General features: G+C 44.8%; 1 protein-coding gene across 1 annotated transcript in view; it reads right to left on the reverse strand.

Moving 5' to 3' along the window:
* The window catches only part of LOC141108487 (uncharacterized), a 153,700-nt gene extending 142,098 nt beyond the window's left edge, over positions 1–11,602 (reverse strand). The window contains exons 1-2 of the mRNA XM_073600135.1: positions 11,429–11,602; positions 5,129–5,883 (exon numbers count right to left, since the gene is read on the reverse strand). Of these exons, the coding sequence (XP_073456236.1) occupies positions 5,129–5,828 (700 nt within the window). The 5' untranslated portion in view covers positions 5,829–5,883; positions 11,429–11,602. The remainder of the gene's footprint in view (positions 1–5,128; positions 5,884–11,428) is intronic.
* Positions 11,603–21,001: the final 9,399 nt, after the last annotated feature.

The following is a 21,001-nucleotide window of genomic DNA, read 5'->3' on the forward strand; positions in this document are numbered from 1 at the left end:
ACAAATCCGACGCACAAAGTGCCACGCATGCTCAGAATAGATTAAGAGACGAAAGCTATTGGCTATTGCCTCGTTTATAGTCCCGACGTACGTGTTTTACGTCACTGCGTTCAGAACGATCGGATTTTCCGACAACTTTGTGCGATCGTGTGTATGCAAGACAAGTTTGGCCCAAAATCCGTCGGAGAAATCTGACGGATTTTGTGGTCGGAATGTCCGATCGTGTGTACAGGGCTTTATAGTCTGCAAAAGACCTGAGACTGGGGCGGAGGTTCACCTTCCAGCAGGGCAACGACCCTAAACATACAGCCAGAGCTACAATGGAATGGTTTAGAATCAAAGCATATTCATGTGTTAGAATGGCCCAGTCAAAGTCCAGACCTAAATTCAATTGAGAATCTGTGACAAGACTTGAAAATTGCTGCTTAACGACACTAAGGTTCTGAAATCTGAGCCCCCCCAGTTTTTGCTCCCCCATCCACTTCACCCCCTCTCTCCCCCTTTCCCTTTTATCCCAACTGTTGCCTCTCCCTCTATCTACTTTCTTTCTGCTCTTAGCTTTTTTTTTTTTTTCATTTTTTTATCCTGTCTCTCTTCTTTCCTTCATGCTCTGTGATTTCACAGTTGCAAATGTTTATTGTTATTAAGTTAAAATGATAAAGGAAGGTCACATGGGTTTACCATACTGAACAATGTAACTCCTTCTAGAGCTGGACAAATTGCCGCCTTACCATTCTTATTTTTTCTCTTTTGTACTGATTCTCGAATGTTCTGAACACATTGATAAAATGTTTATTCCGTGTCAAGGGTCCATGGACCTCTCCCTTTGACTAAATAAAAGATTTGCAAAAGAAAATTGCTGCTCACAGACACTCTCCATCCAATCTGACAGAGCTTGAGCTATTTTGCAAAGAAGAATGGGCAAAAATGTCACTCTCTAGATGTGCAAAGTTGGTAGAGACATCGCCAAAAAGACTTGCAGCTGTAATTGCAGTGAAAGGTGGTTCTACAAAGTATTGACTCAGGGGGGCTGAATACAAATGCACGCCAATCTTTTTAAATATACATGTATAGAAAAATTTGAAAACCATTTATCATTTTCCTTCTACAACACAATTATGTGCCACTTTGTGGTGGTCTATCACAGGGGTCTCCAAACTTTTCAAATAAAGGGCCCGTTCATAGGTGTGCGCACAGGGTGTGCCAGGTGTGCCCAGGAACACCCAAATCACCCTGTGCAGAACAGATTCCCCCTACTGATCTGGTATCCCCTCCTTCCCCCCTCTCCCGCCAGCTGTTTCTGCGGGAGATTTTAGGATGAGTGGGGGAAGGGGTCAGTAAAAATGTAATTTACTAGCCCTTTCCCATTTCTGAATGAACATCATGAGTAATCAGTAGTGTGTGCTTGAGCTTTGGGGTGCACACCCTAATGCCATAGGCTGCGCACGCCTATGGGCCTGTTTATTGTCCTTCAGACTTTAGGAGGGCCGGATTGTGGCTAGCGGGTGAAGAAAATGTCCTAGGCCCAGCATCAGTGACAATAAATATGGCCTCAGGGTTGGGGGTCAGTAGGAGGAAGAGTAGTGACCCTATTAGTAGGAGAAATAGTACCCATCATTGGTATCAGTGGAAGAAATGGTTCCCTCTTGTTGGTGTCAGTTGGAGGATTAGTGCCTAAAGGGCCAGATAAAGGCCAGCAAAGGGCCACATCTGGCCCTCAGGCCGCAGTTTGGAGACCCCTGGTCTATCACATTAAATCCCAATAAAATACATTTACAATTTTGGTTGTAACATGACAAAATGTGAAAACATTTCAAGAGGTATGGATACTTTTTCAAGGCACTGTATGTCCATGTTTAACCACTTGCCAACCGCCCCATAGCCAAATGACGGCTGCAGGGCGGCTGGATAACTCTGGGATCACGTCATATGACGTGATTCCAGAAAACTGCTCCCGCGCGCCCCCTGGGGCGCGCACACGGGAACATCCGTGACTGCCGGGTCAAATGACGGAGCGATCACATGTAAACGAACCGGCGTCATGTCATGACGCCGGTTCCTCCCTCCCCTCTCTGTACCGATCGGTACAGAGGGGGAGAGATTGGATGGGAGCCGCGCTGTGGGCTGGATGTGTAGTGCCCACAGCGCAGCTCAGTGACATGTACAGTAACATCCATCCATCCATACTCAGCCATCCCCCCATGCTCTGCAATGACCCTGTGCAATACTCTGCAAGGATCCTGTGCAACCCTGTGCAATACTCTGCAACCCTGTGCAATACTCTGCAATGATCCTGTGCAACCCTGTGCAATACTCTGCAATGATCCTGTGCAATACTCTGCAATGATCCTGTGCAACCCTGTGCAATACTCTGCAATGACCCTGTGCAATACTCTGCAATGATCCTGTGCAATACTCTGCAATGATCCTGTGCAACCCTGTGCAATACTCTGCAACGATCCTCTGCAACCCTGTGCAATACTCTGCAATGATCCTGTGCAATACTCTGCAATGATCCTGTGCAACCCTGTGCAATACTCTGCAACGATCCTCTGCAACCCTGTGCAATACTCTGCAATGATCCTGTGCAACCCTGTGCAATTCTCTGCAATGATCCTGTGCAACCCTGTGCAACACTCTGCAATGATCCTGTGCAACCCTGTGCAATACTCTGCAATGATCCTGTGCAACCCTGTGCAATACTCCGCCATACCCCGCCATACTCCGCCATACTCCGCCATACCCCGCCATACTCCGTCATACCCCGCCATACCCCGCCATACTCCGCCATACTCCGCCATGTCCTGCCATACTCCGCCATACCCCGCCATACTCCGCCATGCTCCGCCATGCCCCGCCATACTCCGCCATACCCCACAATACTCTGCGATACCCAGCCATACTTTGCCATGCTCAGCCATACTCGGCCATACCCAGCCATACTCTGTGATACCCAGCCATACTTTGCCATGCTCAGCCATACTCGGCCATGCTCGGCTGTACTCGGCCATGCTCGACTGTACTCGGCCTCTGTATGTGGCCAGGCTATGGAAGTCTCACACATGTGGTATCGCCGTACTCAGGAGGAGCAGGAGAATCTATTTTGGGGTGTCATTTTTGGTATGTACATGCTATATGTTAGAAATATTGTATAAATGGACAACTTTGTGTTAAAAAAAAAAGCGTTTTAACCACTTCCTGCCCGCCGGCCGTCATACGACGTCCTTGACTTTGTGCGGGGATATCTGAATGATGGGTGCAGCTACAGGCATCATTCAGATATCATCTTTTTCAGCCGGCGATTCCCTACACCATAAGAACGATCATAGCGGCTGTTCCACTGCTTGATCATTCTTACGGGAGGCGAGAGGGGACGCCCCCCCCCCTCTCACCGCCCTCAGGTGCTTCTACCGACTCACCGCTACGATCGAAGCCAGGATCATTTTTTTATTTTTTTTATTTCAGGCTTCCCAGCCTAGAGGTGAGATGTGAGGTCTTATTGACCCCATATCTTACTGTAAAGAGGACCTGTCATGCCATATTCCTATTACAGGGGATGTTTACATTCCTTGTAATAGAAATAAAAGTGATCAAAAAATTTATTTTTTGGAAAAAAGCCTCAAACTAAAATAAATAAAGTAAAATGAACAATAAAAAAAAATAAAATCTCCCCGTGTGCTCGCAGTCAGAAGCGAACGCATACATAAGTTGCGCCCACATATGAAAATGGTGTTCAAACCACACATGTGAGGTATCGCTGCGATCGGTAGAGCGAGAGCAATAATTTTGGCCCTAGACCTCCTCTGTAACTCACAACATGTAACCAGTAAAATTTTTTAAAGCGTCTCCTATGGGGATTTTTAAGTAGCGAAGTTTGGCGCCATTCCACGAGCGTGTGCAATTTTGAAGGGTGACATGTTAGGTATCTATTTACTCGGCATAACTTCATTATTCACATTATGTAAAAACATTGAGCTAACTTTACTGTTTTGTTTTTTTTGAAAGCACAAAACTGTTTTTTTTTTCAAACAAAACGTGTTCGAAAAATTGCTGCGCAAATACCGTGCGAGATAAAAAGTTGCAACGACCGCCATTGTATTCTCTAGGGTCTTTGCTAAAAAAATATATATAATGTTTTGGGGTTCTATGTAATTTTCTAGCAAATAAATGATGATTTTTACATGTAGGAGAGAAATGTCAGAATTGGCCTGGGCACTCCAGAACGCCTGAAGGTGCACCGTGCATGTTGGGACTCTGTATGTGGCCACGCTGTGTAAAAGTCTCACACATGTGGTATCGCCATACTCGGGAGTAATAGCAGAATGTGTTTTGGGGTGTAATTTGTGGTATGCATATGCTGTGTGTGAGAAATAACCTGCTAATATGACAATTTTGTGAAAAAAAAAAAAAAAAGAAAAAAAAATCTTGATTTTGCAAAGAATTGTGGGAAAAAATGACAACTTCAAAAAACTCATCATGCATCTTTCTGAATACCTTGGAATGTCTTCTTTCCAAAAAGGGGTCATTTGGGGGGTATTTGTACTTTTCTGGCATGTTAGGGTCTCAAGAAATGAGATAGGCCGTCAGTACTTCAGGTGTGATCAATTTTCAGAGATTGGCACCATAGCTTGTGGACTCTATAACTTTCACAAAGACCAAATAATATACACCGATTTGGGTTATTCTTACCAAAGATATGTAGCGGTATACATTTTGGCCAAAATATATGAAGAAAATATTACTAATTTGCAAAATTTTATAACAGAAAGGAAGAAAAATGCATTTTTTTACAGAATTTTCAGTCTTTTTTCTTTTATAGCGCAAAAAATAAAGAACCCAGCAGTGATTAAATACCACCAAAAGAAAGCTCTATTTGTGTGAAAAAAAGGACAAAAAATTCATTTGGGTACAGTGTTGCATGACTGAGTGTCATTCAAAGTGTGAGAGCACCGAAAGCTGAAAATTGGTCTGGTTATTAAGGGGGTTTAAGTGCCCAGTGGTCAAGTGGTTAAGTATATTAGATTGTAAGCATCTCTGTGGGTTCTACAGATTTGGGAAATAGGTCATTTATTTCACTTCTCTAGGCAAAATCACTACATTGTAGTGACATTTTAGGATAAACATTTACCATTCCTGTATAAGAAGTCATTGTCCTTGGGCTGGTCTGTCATTAACTTTCCAGGCTTGCTGGGCAAAAGTTCTTTCATGATGGTTCCCAAAGGATCAGTCTTAGGCTTGGAAATATTTGCAGGTGCTACTGAACTATCTCCAGTAGATATACTTTCATTAGAAGACCTGATCTCTGCTGGTTTTTGTTTTTTGCTTAGTGTTACTGTAGGACTTTGATTATTCTTCGCCTCATTGTTGATTTTTCTAGAGACGTTCAGCCTGTTTTGTAGCTCAGCTTTGTTTTGCTGAACTTGAGTGTGTAGATTTGGCAGATGAAATGAAGCCTGGTTCTGAGCAGCTAGGTATTCCCTTTTATTCCATATGGGCACAAGTTTTGTTTTATCCCGGACAATGACAGCACCTACATTCCTTGGGAAAGTTTCCACTTCCTGTTTCTCCTCATTTTGAAATTTTTGTAACTTCACCTTGGACAGGAAACTGTCAGGAGTCCATCTTTGAGAACCACTGTTAAAGGGACTGGGTAGAATCCCCTGTGGTGCCGGAGAAGGTGTCCTATCCAAACGTGGCAGTTTATGAACTGATCCATCTCCTTTGCCCAGCTCAGTTGCGATGGTGAATGTGTTGGGATATTTTCTGCGAAGATCATTGTAGAATCCATCTAAACTTTTGTTAGTGGTGTTCGAAACATCCATTAACATGGCTTCCAAATGATTCCCTCTGTGTTATTTCAATCATTATATCACAGTATTTTTTCTATGGAGGTAAAAAATGAATATAATAGTTTATTTTATATTGATCGACTTATCTAATGATGTACAAGGCTAAGTGCTGTTTGCATACAAACTGCCTCCTTAAAGTGATTCTAAAATATATATATTTTTTAAACAAACATGTTTATACTTACCTGCTCTGTGCAATGTTTTTTTTTTTTTTTTCAATAACAAACATGTTATACTTGCCTGCTGGTAGTCCTGGCTCCTCCCACCTGCTGAGTGCCCCTATAGCAAGCCTCTTGCTATGGGGGCACTCGAGCAGGCTCGCTCCCGAGCCACGCACTGTGCGTCCATTTACACACGAGCGTGGCTCAGCCCTGCTTCCGCTTTCTACTCATTGGCTCACTGGCAGTGATTGTTAGCAGCAAGTGCCAATGGTTCCTGCTGCTGTGTGAGTCAATGAGTGGAGAGAGAACTCTAGCAGTCAGTTATTCCCCTGCCTCAGCATGTGATATCTGAACAACTTATGCCCTGTACACACGATCGCACATTCCGACAACAAAATCCATTGGATTTTTTCCGACGGATGTTGGCTCAAACTTGTCTTTCATACACACAGTCACACAAAGTTGGTGGGAAATTCCGAACATCAAGAACGCGGTGACGTACAACACATACGACGAGCCGAGAAAAATTAAGTTCAATAGCCAGTGCGGCTCTGCTTGATTCTGAGCATGCGTGGCACTTTGTGCGTTGGAATTGTCTACATACGATCGGAATTTATGCGAACAGATTTTGTTGTCGGAAAATTTTAGATCCAGCTCTCAAACTTAGTGTGTCGGAAATTCTGATGGAAAAAAGCCGATGGAGCCTACACACGGTCGGAATTTCCAACAACAAGCTCCGATCGCACATTTTCTGTTGGAAAGTCCGATCGTGTGTACAGGGCATTAGGATCAGGAAGTTCTGCATAATGCAAAAAGGTCTCCCTCTATTCTACTCTTTGCAAAAACTATGGGCAAATAAAAATTACATATATAATGCAGTCTGCCAGTAGTATATGTATTTCTGAGTCGCGTTCCCCCTCCCACAACCACACAACAATGTTTTATTACCTGTTGATCCTGCCAGTATTGGTTATATTTCAGTTTTCTTTAGCAGAGTGACAGCGCTGCAGTGAAATTGCACAGCATCGCTGTCACCCTTTGGATAGGTTAAAAATAATGGGTGGGGAAACATCTGTCTGACTTCATTGAGTTGGTTTACTGAACATTATGCATCTCACCAACAAAAAAAATGGTGAACATACCTCCTCCACTAAACCGCTTGCTGTCCATATACGGCGGCAAGGCAGCTCTCCTGCGCAGGTTTACGTACCTAGTACGTGATCCTGTACTTCCCGGTCTGGGACGCAAGCGGTAAAATCACAGCGGGAGCTGATCAGCAGATCCCGCGGCCCGCAATGTCCACCGGCACCCGCTAATCGTTCAGTACACAGGCAGAACGACAGTCTTCCTATGTAAACAAGGCAGATTGCCCTTCTGTCAGTACAGAAGGCATGGATCCTGTGTTCCTGTAAAGCAAGAACACCGATCCATGTCTTCCACTAGTAAAAACACCTCCCCACTACACTAAAACAGCAGCTAGGCACACATTTAACCCTTTGATCGCCCCCGGATGTTAACCCCTTCCCTGTCGGTGACATTAGTACAGTGAGAGTGCATATTTTTAGCCCTCTGTCGAAGTCAGGATATGACGAAACGCGTCAGTGCGTGGCCTACACGACGCCGGAAGTGAGGTTTGCGTTCCACCACAGCCCGATCTACAACCAGGAAGTGATTTGTTCCCCTGGACACCGAGCCGGCTGATCTTTTGAATGGTGACACGCAGCCTTTTCTATTCTGCTTGATTGACTGTTTTATATGTACGTATATAGATTGAAGGGTTTTCTTGAAGATTGTGGGTTTTGACTTCAATAAACAGAATTATGCTATGTGCACATTTTTCTTTCTTTTTACTCATCTGTGTGGAGTTGTGACCCCCCCTGAAAACCCCCCGGAGTGGTATTGAGAGAGAGATGTTGAGGAGATCTTTTTGCTCTTGGAGGCTTTTATGATTTGCAGATCTGGTGAGTCTGACCCCCTAGGGGGAGAGTGTCAACACAGGGTGAAATTTCATTGACCGGTGGAAGGCGCACACTGGGATACGGCTGTATTGTCACTTATGGACATTCCTCTGACCACTTCACGGACTCTCTACTTCTCTGTCTGATTTTTTTTATGCGTAGTTGGCCGCATGATTTCTTATATAGTTTTGCTCAACATTAGCGCTGTTTTATAGTGTATGTTTACTCCTATAGTTTATGTATGCTATTATGGACATTCTCATATTTTTAGCACTGATCACTGTAATAATGTCACTGGTCCCAAAAAAAAAAAAATAGTTTCGAAAGTGTTAGTTAGGTATCTGATTTGACTGCCGCAATATCACAGTCTTGCTATAAGTTGCTAATCGCCACCATTACTAGTAAAAAAAAAATCCATAAAAATAATCCCATAATTTGTAGACACTATAACGCTTATTGGGATTTTTTTTTACCAAAAATATGTAGCAGAATACATATTGGCCTAAATTGATGAATACATTCGATTTTTTGCATGTTTTTATTGGATGTGTTTTATAGTGGAAAGTAAAAAATATTGATTTATTTTTTTCCAAAATGGTCAGTCCTTTAAAAACCGCAGAGGTGATCAAATACCACCCAAAGAAAGCTCTATTTGTGGGGGAAAAAAAAGGACTTACATTTTATTTGGGTACAGCATCGCACGACTGCGCAATTGTCAAAGTAACGCAGTGCCGTGTCGCAAAAAAACAACTGTTCTGCCCCTACCAAATTACTATAGGCAGCTCCTAGTCTCATTTTTTACGTCGGACTCCTCTCCATTGACAGTGCCCCCCAAGATCACATCTTCTTATCTAAATCAGAGGCATCTACACACTGATCATGAGGGAGAAGAGACTTCCAATGCATGTTTTTGAGTGGGTTTTTAGGTGTCCGTGTGCTTTAACATGGCACTGTTTATTCAAGTACATAAGCTGTATCAGAAAGGGGGTAAATTAATTGTTCCTCTATGTACTCTGCTAGGGAGAGAACCTAAAGGAAACTATTTTTAAAACCTGGTTACATATTTCTCCCGGCCCTTTAAGGGGTTTAAGATGCCGGGATGAAGGGGTGAGGTTTATGATCATGTGACCACCGTGATTGGCTGTCACAGCGGTCATCTGAATGGAAAGCTCCTGTTTGCAAGCAGCGATCAGAGCTTTTAGTTACCCACTGGTAACTGTGGCGGGAGCACGTGCTCTCGGCACAGCTGTTTTTGCAATATTGCACGCAAATAGGAGGCCACATATTTGCGTGCTGTCGGAGCATAGAGGTTAAGTATTTGCAGACAATACAGACTTGCTGTACAAATACAGATTGCGTCTGAACAAATGCATCCAAACTCGTACAACCCAGATAAGATGATCAAAATACAATGTAGAACAAAAAATGTTATTACACAATGGTTAGGAGACACAGTTAGCAAATATCAACAAAACCTTCAGGACATCAGAAGCCAGTGGACTACATTGAAGAAGCAGATGTCAAAGAAAAGGTATGCTCCATATGGGATACTGAACAGCAACTTCAAGTTCAGCTAGGGGTATGATATCCAAGTTAGCTGGCAATATGGTAAACTATCAAAAGAAGTATACCAAAAAAATAGCAGAAGTAGTAGAAAGAAGGAAGAAAAAAAAAAGGGAAGAGGAAGAGAGACAAGGAAGAAAAAAAAAAGGGGCGGAGCACAAGGGTATGGGATAATGAAAGGAGACCATCGGAGGAGCCCGAAAGCAATAGGGACTTCAGATATTAGTAGTAGACATAAAAGAGTAAAAGTCAGAGGAACACCACATAAGTTCATTTGAGTTCCCCTGACTTTAATGCTGCAATGCTCTATTCACTGGTGTAACTAAATCCAATATGTATAAAATTTTGCATCCAAAATCCTCACTAGGTCGGGTACAAGTGATCATATTACCTCTATCCTGGAGTCCTTGTACTGGCTACACATAGACTTTACCCACTTGCCGACTGTGCAATAGCCAAATGACGGCTACAGCACAGCCGTCTAGTTCTGGGATCGCGCCTGCAGCAGAGCGATCTGTGATCGCGGTGTCCGGAGCATACTGCTGATCACAGATTGAGTTAAAGAGCCATTCAGCGTCCAATCATAGCTGATCATGGATGTAAACAATAGCCAGTCACTGGCACTACTTTCGCTGACAGCATGAGGAGAGAAGAGAACCTATAACCGGCTTTTGTAAAAGAGACATGTACACTAATAATCAGGGCACTGATTATCAGTGCAGTCCCAACAGTGCTGCCCATCAGTGCCTCCTCATTCGTTTCACCTATCAGTGCCCATCAGTGCCTCCTCATTAGTTTCACCTATCAGTGCCGCCTCACCAGTTCCACCAATGCCCATCAGTGAAGGAGAAAAATGACCTGTTTGCAAAATTTTAGAACAAGTTATGAAAAAGCTATTTTCTTTTCAAAATTTTTGGTCTTTCTTTGTTTATTTACCAAAAAATAAAACCCCAGCAGTGATTAAATACCACCAATAGAAAGCTTTATTTGTGTGAAAAAAAATGATAAGAAATTTGTTTGGGTACGGTGTTGCATGACCGCACAATTGTCATTCAAAGTACGACAGCGCTGAAAATTGGCCTGGGCAGGAAGGGGGTAAAAGTGCCAAGTAGGCAAGTGGTTAAGGTCCTCTTGCTTACCTATATGGCTCTTAATGGCTTGGCTCCCCATTATCTATCTGAACTTTTATCACTCCCCCATGAATAACCTCCGCTCCTCAAATTCTGGTCTTCTGTATGTGCGTCCCCTACTCACCTGCACTCAATGGGAGACGGAGCCTTCTCCTGCTACACCCCAAAACTCTGAAATTCATTTCTAAAGAACATCAGAGAGTCATATTCCCCAAACTCATTCAAATCAAATCTAAAAACTTTTTTCCATAGGCAAGCTTTCTTGTAATTGTCCTTTTTTTTCTTTTATTTTATCCTGTGTATTGCTTTTTCCCTTACCTTTTTAAAGCGCTTTGAGAAGCTACCTTTAAAGACACAATATAAAATAAAGCTTATTATTAATATTATTAATCTCTGCAAATAAATATATGAACTCCAATCTGGAGAAATCGTGCAATTAGGTGCTACATTCTGAATGCAATAGAAGTAATTTATATTATATTATATTATATTATATTATATTATATTATATTATACGCAATATAGAATAAAGCTTATTATTAATATTATCATTCTGCAAATAAATATATGAAGTCCAATCTGGAGAAAACGTGAAATTAGGTGCTACATTCTTACTGCAGTAGAAGTAACATATTATATATATTATATTATTATATATTATAATATATATTAATATATATTAGTAACATATTAATTTTAGATGGCATGAACAGTACAAAATGAAAAATAAGTAAAATTCTGTAGGAGCCAGCCAACTTCATACATACCTGAACACAGAGCTCTTTTTAAAACTTGACAGCAGCAAATAGTTTGGCATATTAATTTTTTTGTAATATCCAGCCAGGGAGGTTTTATGGATGTAACATTGATGTTCTCTGCAGCCACTAGTGAGGCTTGTTTTTGGCCCATGTGTTTTCAGAGCCTGTAGGTGTGATTTAGTCAGTTATGGGGTGTGATTGTTGTATGCTGCTGTCATGGTTGCAGGTCCTGGACAAAGATCTTGTGCCGGAATGTATCAATTCATTGTGCAAATGATAGAGAAGGTGGAGCAAACTGTACCTGCTAGGCCACCTGTCGAGCCTTCAATAAACTCCTGTGTTTACATTGATGTGGAGGTGCATTGCCTATTCGGCAGATGGTTCATTTAATCCGCTCAAAAAACACTTCAGGCAAAACACAAAATTCAGTTGTAATTTTGTAAGATGATTATTTAAGTATTTCCATTTGTTTTCTTTCTCTTCGAAGCATTGTGTGGAATTAGGGAAGGACAGTTTTGGCTCCCATGAATTTTGACCATATTGGAGTCAGTGTGGAAGGCAAATGTATGGTGGTTTAAAGATTTTTATTATTAGAGGGTTACTCTAATGCCGCGTACAGACGATCGGAATTTCCGCCAACAAATGTTCAAAGTGAGCTTGTTGTCGGAAATTCCGACCGTGTGTAGGCGCCATCTGACATTTGCTGTCGGAAATTTCCGAAAACAACTGTTTGAGAGCTGGTTCTCAAATTTTCCGACAACAAGACTTGTTGACGGAAATTCTGAGCGTGTGTACACAATTCCGACGCACAAAAGTTCCACGCATGCTCGGAATCAAGCAGAAGGAGCCGCACTGGCTATTGAACCTAATTTTTCCCGTCTCGTCGTACGTATTGTACGTCACAGCGTTCTTGGCGATCGGAATTTCCGACAACATTTGTGCGACCATGTGTATGCAAGACAAGTTTGAGCCAACATCCGTCGGAAAAAAATCCACGGTTTTATTGTCGGAATGTCCGATCGTCATTACCCTTTCCCTGCCAGACCCTTCCCTACTTTTAAAGCCAGGTGTCTGGACCATTTTTGCTATTTTTCACTTTTTTTAGTATGTTTTACTATTTTATTCTTACAGCTTTGAAAATTTGTAAAAAAAAAAATCCCAACCTATACATTTTCTGATAGCACAGGACCCAGGGAATAATAAGTTGGCGCTACTTAGGCCTCTTTCACACGGGCGGCTGTTCTGCTGCTGTTAAAAACATGTTTTGTTATTTTGAAATTCCAAGACTCCAGGCACAGCGATCACTTGCACATTGCGATTAGCTGCATTTACCTGTGTTGGAACATTCTTGCCATTTCTGATGTGCTTCCTGTTGTTTTTCTTTCCTTGTTACTGCTGCTATCCGCAGGAGAAATAGTACACTGTGATTACCTGCAGTTATGTGCAGACAGCTGCAATAAATCGGTCCTGGACGCAGTCAAGTTTTGTTTTTTCTAACCGCACAAATCCCCATGTAACAAAACCGTTGCAAAACACATACCTCCCAACATTTTGAGATGGGAATGAGGGACACCTACTAACAGATGTATGTAGGCATAGGACATGCCCCCTGCCACACCCCCTTAAAGGAGAATTACCAAAAAAAAAGTTAATTAAATCAACTTTTAGGACTTTTTTTTACTACTACTATTCCTTTATATTGGCTTTTAAAATGTACAAATGCAGCAATTTAGAAATTGGATGAAAGGTTTAGCACTGGGAAACACTTTTTGAAAGATAAAAAGTACATTTTATGCACAGCTATACAGATCAGACCAAAATGAGGGACAAATGTGGGGGAAAGAGGGACAGAGGGACATTGCTCCAAATCAGGGACAGTCCCATGTTAAGGTGAGTGTTTAAAATCGGCTGACGCGTTTCGAGGATAACTTCTTCATCAGAGCCTTGAGAACCAGGGCACAGTCTGTATAGGCCGGTAGGCCAACATGTGTACATAAAAAGGAATGGCTAGTTGGGAGGTGTAGCCTGTGATGAATAGTTAGTTTTTCTGAGTTCAATACCAGTCCACGTTCAAACGTTCTATGTGGTATGTTGATGGTATGTGTGTTCTCCTTTAAATTGTTGATGTGAGACTGTGGGGTGAACCTGTCTCACGGGCTAGATGGAGGACATTCACCTATGTTTGAGGCGGAGAGACAGCTTCAGACACACACGGCTCCAGCATTGTACAAAGAGATATCTTCCCTCTTGCATCCTCCTAGAGCACAGGACTGCTTTCTCCCCCTAGGACTTACACAGGCTGCAGCCTCTCCTCCATCCAGCCGTGAGACAGGTTCACCCCACAGTCTCACATCAACAATTTAAAGGAGAACACACATACCGTCAACACACCACATAGAACGTTTGAACGTGGACTGGTATGGAACTCAGAAAAACTAACTATTCATCACAGGCTACACCTCCCAACTAGCCATTCCTTTTCGTGTACACATGTTGGCCTACTGGCCTATACAGACTGTGCCCTGGTTCTCAAGGCTCTGATGAAGAGGTTATCCTCGAAACGCGTCAGCCGATTTTAAACACTCACCTTAACATGGGCTTGTGTTACTTTTAATCTATTTTTATTTTATGCATATTTTGTTACCTGTTTGCATGAAACGTAGTATTGGTATTATCCATTTGTTTTTATTTCATTATATATGAATAAATTATACATATTTTGATGTGAGCAATTGATCACATGCCCTCCATCCACCCTTCTCCATACAGTCTTACTCTGACCACCCCGGGGTCAGTTTGGGCAACGGGACACGCAACATCATCTCCTTCAGTTCCTCTACAGCTTACAATACTACCATTCCAAACCTAATTGTCATGAAAGGCGTCCTGTTAGCACAGCCGTCGGTGGAAGATCGGTTAACAGAACCACTGTTGATAGAGCCAGAGGACGCGTGCGGAGGCGCGTTGGCGCAAACGGACGCATGCGGGTGCGCGCTAGTACGAACGGTTGTACGCGGGTGCACGATGGTACGAACGGGCACGTACGATCGGTACACGGGCGTGCACGAGTGCGCGCGGATGCACGCAGACGTGCAGTGTGACAGCGTTTGGCGCCATTAGGCCTATTTAAAGGAGTCTGTCAGCATGCTTCCTTGCTGTCTGGTCTACAGCGTTCCCTGTGACCCTAAGCTACCTGAATACCTGCCTACCTGCTTCCTGTTTACCCGGCCTGTTCTTGACTACTCCTGTTTGCTGCCAGTCCCTGACCCCGGCTTGTTTTGACTATTCTCCTGCCCTTTCCTACGGTTATCCGCTACCTGCCTGTTGCCAACCCGGACTGTATCCTGACTATTCTTCTGCCTCCGTTTGGTACCTGCTTGCCCGCCAGTGTTGACCCGGCCTGTCTGATTCTGCTTGTGCTCCAGCTGAACTACAGAACACCTCCCTGCCGCCTGCTGTTCCAGAGTTCCTGCCTGCCACAGTGCTTCTCCTCACAACCAGTGGTTCCAGTGTTCCTGCCAGAGTTCCAGTGCATCTTCTTACAGCCTGCTGTTCCAGTGCTCCAGCTGAACTACAGAACACCTCCCTGCTGCCTGCTGTTCCAGAGTTCCTGCCTGCTCCAGTGCTTTTCCTCACCGCCAGTAGTTCCAGTGTTCCTGCCAGTGATCCGGTGCATCTTCTTACAGTCCGCTGTTCCAGTGCTCCAGTTGAACTACAGAGACACCTGTCACCTGTCAGGCACTTGTGGCCCCCTGTGCTCTCGAGTCCCTGTTCCCTCTATCAGGGGTTCTTGAGCCAGAGGCACACGAGAGGCCACTCCCTGCACTCTGGGCTCCGCCATCAGGTACGTGACAGTACCGGACAGCCATGTCCGAGCCCACGCAGGGAGCCTCTCCTATGGACGAGCTCTGCTGCCATCTTGCTAAACTTACCCAAGTAGTAAAAAGCCTACAAGAGGGCTATACCCAACTGGAAGGCCGAATCCAAGCTTTAGCAGCATCCACACCCCCTGCTTCCGGGACTTCTGCTGCGCCTTCAGTGGTGATGATGCCGCCTGAACCCAGGGTCCCCACGCCTGAAAGATTTTCGGGCAACCGGAGTAAATTCAGGACTTTTCGTAATTCATGTGAACTCTTTTTTGCCCTTCAGCCAAGGACTTTCTCACTGGAGGCTACTAAAGTGGGGTTCGTGATCTCTCTGTTGTCAGGCTAGCCCCAGTCCTGGGCCCATCGTCTTCTAGAGGAGAAGGATGTTTCACTTGATACCTTAAACGACTTCTTTCAGGCCATGTCATTGCTATATGAGGATCCTCAATTAACCGCCACTGCAGAGGTAGCCTTGCATGCTCTACAACAAGGCCGCAGGCCTGTGGAGGACTACATGTCGGAATTCAGACGTTGGAGTTCTGACACGAACTGGAATAATGCTGCCTTATGGTACCAGTTCCGTATGGGCCTTCCAGAATCTTTAAAGGATGAACTGGCCAGAGTGGGCATTCCAGAGACTCTAGAGGGTCTCATAGACCTCTCTATCCAGATAGACAGACGCCTGAGGGAACGGTGTACAGAGCGATCCTCTGGTCCTTCTCGTCCTGTCTGGATGTTGCCCCGTGTGCCTAGTTCTTCCCACTCTGTTTCTCCAGCTTCAACCGCCATTGCTTCAGATACTCCAGAACCGATGCAGTTGGGCCTCTTACGCCCTTCACTTACTCCTGAAGAGCGTCAACGCCGTCGGGCTGGTAACCTGTGCCTGTACTGCGGGGAATCTGGACATTTTGTACGGACATGCCCGGCAAAGCTTCGTAAGTGCTTTTCTATTTCCCCTGCTCTTACCCCTGCTGTACTGAATGACGTTTCTCATCTGGCTGTTCCGATTCTCTTACAGCTCCCAGGAGGGAATATACCAACCAGCGCTATCCTTGATTCTGGGACCTGCAGCGGTTTCATAGACTTGTCCTTCGCTTCCAGACATCACATTCCCCTTCGGCCCAGAGTGAAAGGACTTTCAGTATACTTGGCCGATGGCTCTACCCTCAGATCAGGGCCAGTAACTCAGGAGACTGTACCCCTGCTTACCACCATTGCCGGCACTCATCAAGAGCTACTTTGTCTAGATGTCATTGAGTCTCCTCTATTTCCCATCATATTAGGCATGCCGTGGCTAAAGGCACATAATCCGCAAATCGATTGGACCTCGGGGAAGATTAAGTTCGTATCCTCTTACTGCCAGCAACACTGTCTACCAGAAGTCACCGATGCCCCTTCTTCCTTACTATGCATGGAAACTGACACCGAAACCTGCCGAATTGTACCTGAAGCCTACCACAGCTTCTTGGACGTTTTCAGTCAAAAGGGGGCTGAGATCCTTCCTCCCCATCGGCCATAAGATTGCCCAATTGAACTTCTTCCAGGGGCAGAGATTCCTTTTGGGAGGATTTTCCCCTTGTCAGAACTAGAACTAGGGGCATTAAAGACTTATATTGATGACAATCTGGAGAAAGGGTTCATCTGACCCTCCACAATCTTCTTTGTGGAGAAGAAAGACCATTCTCTACGCCCTTGTGTGGATTATCGGGCACTTAATAAAATCACAATTAAGAACCGATATCCTTTGCCCTTGGTGCCAGAACTTTTTCAAAGACTAGGGTCTGCAGTAGTGTTCTCCAAGCTGGATCTTCGTGGTGCCTACAACCTTGTCTGCATTCGTAGAGGAGACGAATGGAAGACGGCTTTCCGTACCCGGTTTGGGCACTTTGAATATTTAGCCATGCCCTTTGGACTGTGCAATGCTCCTGCTACATTTCAACACTTTGTGAATGACATCTTCAGAGACTATCTTGACCTGTTTGTTATTATCTACTTAGATGATATCCTGATTTTTTTCTTCTTCTATAGCTGAGCATCATGAACATGTGAGAAATGTCTTGAACCGACTTCGGCTACATGGCCTCTATGCCAAACCTGAGAAATGTGTCTTTGAACAAGAGAATATCCAGTTCCTTGGTCTAATTATCTCTGTAGAGGGTATTAAGATGGACCCTCAGAAGGTCTCTGCTATTCTGGACTGGCCTGCTCCCACCGACAAGAAGGGAATCCAATGTTTTGTAGGGTTTGCGAATTTCTACAGGAAATTCTTCAAAGGATTCTCAACCATCATTTCTCCCATTACAAAGTTAACCAAGCAGGGCCTTAAGTTCCATTGGTCTACTGAAGCTCAGGCGGCCTTCACAACGCTAAAGGATCTGTTTGTTTCAGCCTCAGTCTTAAAGCACCCTGATTCCACATTAGCATACATTTTGGAGGTGGACGCCTCAGAAATAGCGGTTGGTGCAGTGCTTTCCCAGAGACAGGGGCCTAGGGCTCTTTTGCACCCAGTCGCTTTCTTTTCTCGCAAATTATCTGAAGCAGAGAGAAACTATGATGTGGGTGATCGAAAATTGTTGGCGATTAAAGCCGCGCTTGAGGAGTGGCGATATCTCCTGGAGGGAGCAGCTCATCCAATTCTTGTTTATACAGATCACAAGAATCTGGAATATTTAAAGACTGCCAAGAGATTAAGACCACGACAGGCCAGGTGGGCACTTTTCTTTACCAGATTTTCATTCCACATAACCTATCGCCCCTGATCAAAGAACACCAAGCCTGATGCACTGTCACGAATGTACAATGGACCTGAAGCATCTCCATCTCCAGACACCATCTTGTCCTCAGGAAACTTTCTGCTGCTCCAAGGGGATCTACTCTCACAGATCAAGCAAGCTTCTAGGGACGCCTCTGCTCCACCTGATTCAGCCCTACAGTCCAGAGATGAGCTTCTTTGGTTCAAAGATAAGATCTTTCTACCCCAGGAGTTGCAAGCGGCAGTTCTTAGTTCCTGTCATGACCACATGTTGGCCAGCCATTTCGGTGTGCACAAGGCATCTGAACTTCTTCAATGCACGTTCTGGTGGCCGCAGTTAAGGAAAGATTGCAGGGACTATGTGGAAGCATGTGCCACTTGCATTCAAAACAAGGGCAGCAAGTGTAAGGCTTGGGGTCTGTTGAGGCCACTACCGTCCTGGAGAAGCCATGGAGGATGATCTCCATGGGTTTTATTGTCGAGCTGCCACCTTCTGAAGGCTGCACTACAATCTTTGTAGTGGTGGATAGATTATCAAAAATGGCTCATTTCTTACCAATGAAAAGCACACCTACTGCTGCTGAGACTGCAAGGACATTTATCAGGGAAGTGGTGAGGCTTCATGGCATTCCTGCAAATATTACTTCAGATCGGGGGGTGCAATTTACTTCCAAGTTTTGGAGGGCGCTTTAAGGATCTTTGAAAATTGGCCTTTCTTTCTCCTCTGCCTATCACCCCCAAACAAATGGCCAGACGGAAAGAACAAATCAGACGCTGGATCAGTATCTGCGCTGCTTTTCTTCTTTCTCCCAGGACGATTGGGCTCCGCTTCTACCTCTTGCCGAATTTGCTTATAACAATTCTGTCCATTCTGCCACAAAGCAATCACCATTTTTTTGCAAATTATGGTTTCCATCCTCTGTTCCTGTCCAGTAACATCCCGGAGTGCCCAGTACCAGCTGTCCAGGAGAAGCTAAACTTCTTTGAGTTCAATAATAAACTTCTGCAGGAGACTATGGCAAGGACTCAGAACTACAATAAAGAGGTGTTTGACAAGAAGAGAAGGGGGGAGCTTGACCTCAAGCCCTGGGATCAGGTCTGGCTGTCTGGCTGTCACGTGGCCCTACTCAAACCCACGGTTCCTGATCCTTTTGTCAACCGGAGGGTCGATCCCCCTGAACCTGTGATCATTGACGGAGAAACTGAATATGAGGTTGAATCCATTCTGGATTGCAGGAAGAGACGTAATCAAGTCCAGTTTCTGGTAAAGTGGAAGGGGTACGGGCCCGAGGAGAACTCCTGGGAGCCGGAGTCCAACATCCATGAGAGGAGGTTGATTCTTGCCTTTAAAAGGTCTCATCCAAGTAAGATGGCACAGTTGGGCATCCGGAGGCTGCCCCTTGGGGGGGGCAATGTCATGAAAGGCGTCCTGTTAGCACAGCCGTCGGCGGAAGGCGCGTTGGCGCGAACGGACGCATGCGGGTGTGCGCTAGTACGAACGGGTGTACGCGGGTGCACGATGGTACGAACGGGCACATACGATCGGTACATTAGGCCTATTTAAAGGAGCCTGTCAGCATGCTTCCTTGCTGTCCGGTCTACAGCGTTCCCTGTGACCCTAAGCTACCTGAATACCTGCCTACCTGCTTCCTGTTTACCCGGCCTGTTCTTGACTACTCCTGTTTGCTGCCAGTCCCTGACTCCGGCTTGTTTTGACTATTCTCCTGCCTCTTCCTACGGCTATCCGCTACCTGCCTGTTACCAACCCGGACTGTATCCTGACTACTCTTCTGCCTCCGTTTGGTACCTGCTTGCCCGCCAGTGTTGACCCGGCCTGTCTGATTCTGCTTGTGCTCCAGCTGAACTACAGAACACCTCCCTGCTGCCTGCTGTTCCGGAGTTCCTGCCTGCCACAGTGCTTCTCCTCACAGCCAGTGGTTCCAGTGTTCCTGCCAGAGTTCCAGTGCATCTTCTTACAGCCTGCTGTTCCAGTGCTCCAGCTGAACTACAGAACACCTCCCTGCTGCCTGCTGTTCCGGAGTTCCTGCCTGCTCCAGTGTTCCTGCCAGTGATCTGGTGCATCTTCTTACAGTCCGCTGTTCCAATTGAACTACAGAGACACCTGCCACCTGTCAGGCACTTGTGGCCCCCTGCGCTCTCGAGTCCCTGTTCCCTCTATCAGGGGTTCTTGAGCCAGAGGCACACGAGAGGCCACTCCCTGCACTCTGGGCTCCGCCATCAGGTACGTGACACTAATTCACCCTCACAAGTGCAGGAGTAATCTTTCCTTGTCCACTTTTTGCATACTCCCGACAAAGCAAATCCGTGCTGTAGCCATCATTCTGCTATAGCGCGGATCTACAGGAGCTAATATAGGCTTACCTGTAGGTAAAAGTGGTTGTACGGGGTGTACAAGGCACGCTGTAAATAAGCAATTTACACTAAAAGTGTAGGAAAAAGATGTTGGATTGAGATCTATGTGATATGGTAATGCTCGATCTGCAGTGCTATGTGCTCTCTGTCTTAGGCCTGGTTCACATCTATGCGTTTTCCGTTTTGCAGAAATGCAGCACAGTTCATCTAACATGGTTTCCAATGGGTCACATTCACATCTGTGCATTTTCCACTAGTGTGTTTTTTTGGAAAGGGTCGGGGTCTTTTTTTTCTGAAAAAAAAAAAAAAAACGCAGAGGTGATCAAATACCACCAAAAGAAAGCTCTATTTGTGGGGAAAAAAGAGACGTCAATATTGTTTGGGTGCAGCGTCACACGCGACCGCGCAATTGTCCGTTAAAGTGCCGTATCACAAAAAATGGCCTGGTCATTAAGGAGGTAAACCCTTCCGGGGTTGAAGTGGTTAAATTCGCACCGCATACGTGTGAAGTGGCACTATTTGGAAGATCCACTATAAAGGAACGGGGGGAGCGTGATAACAGGAAAGTCATTTTTCTACATATTAATTTGC

Source organism: Aquarana catesbeiana, linkage group LG09, assembly GCF_042186555.1.
Source record: "Aquarana catesbeiana isolate 2022-GZ linkage group LG09, ASM4218655v1, whole genome shotgun sequence".
NCBI lineage: Eukaryota > Metazoa > Chordata > Amphibia > Anura > Ranidae > Aquarana > Aquarana catesbeiana.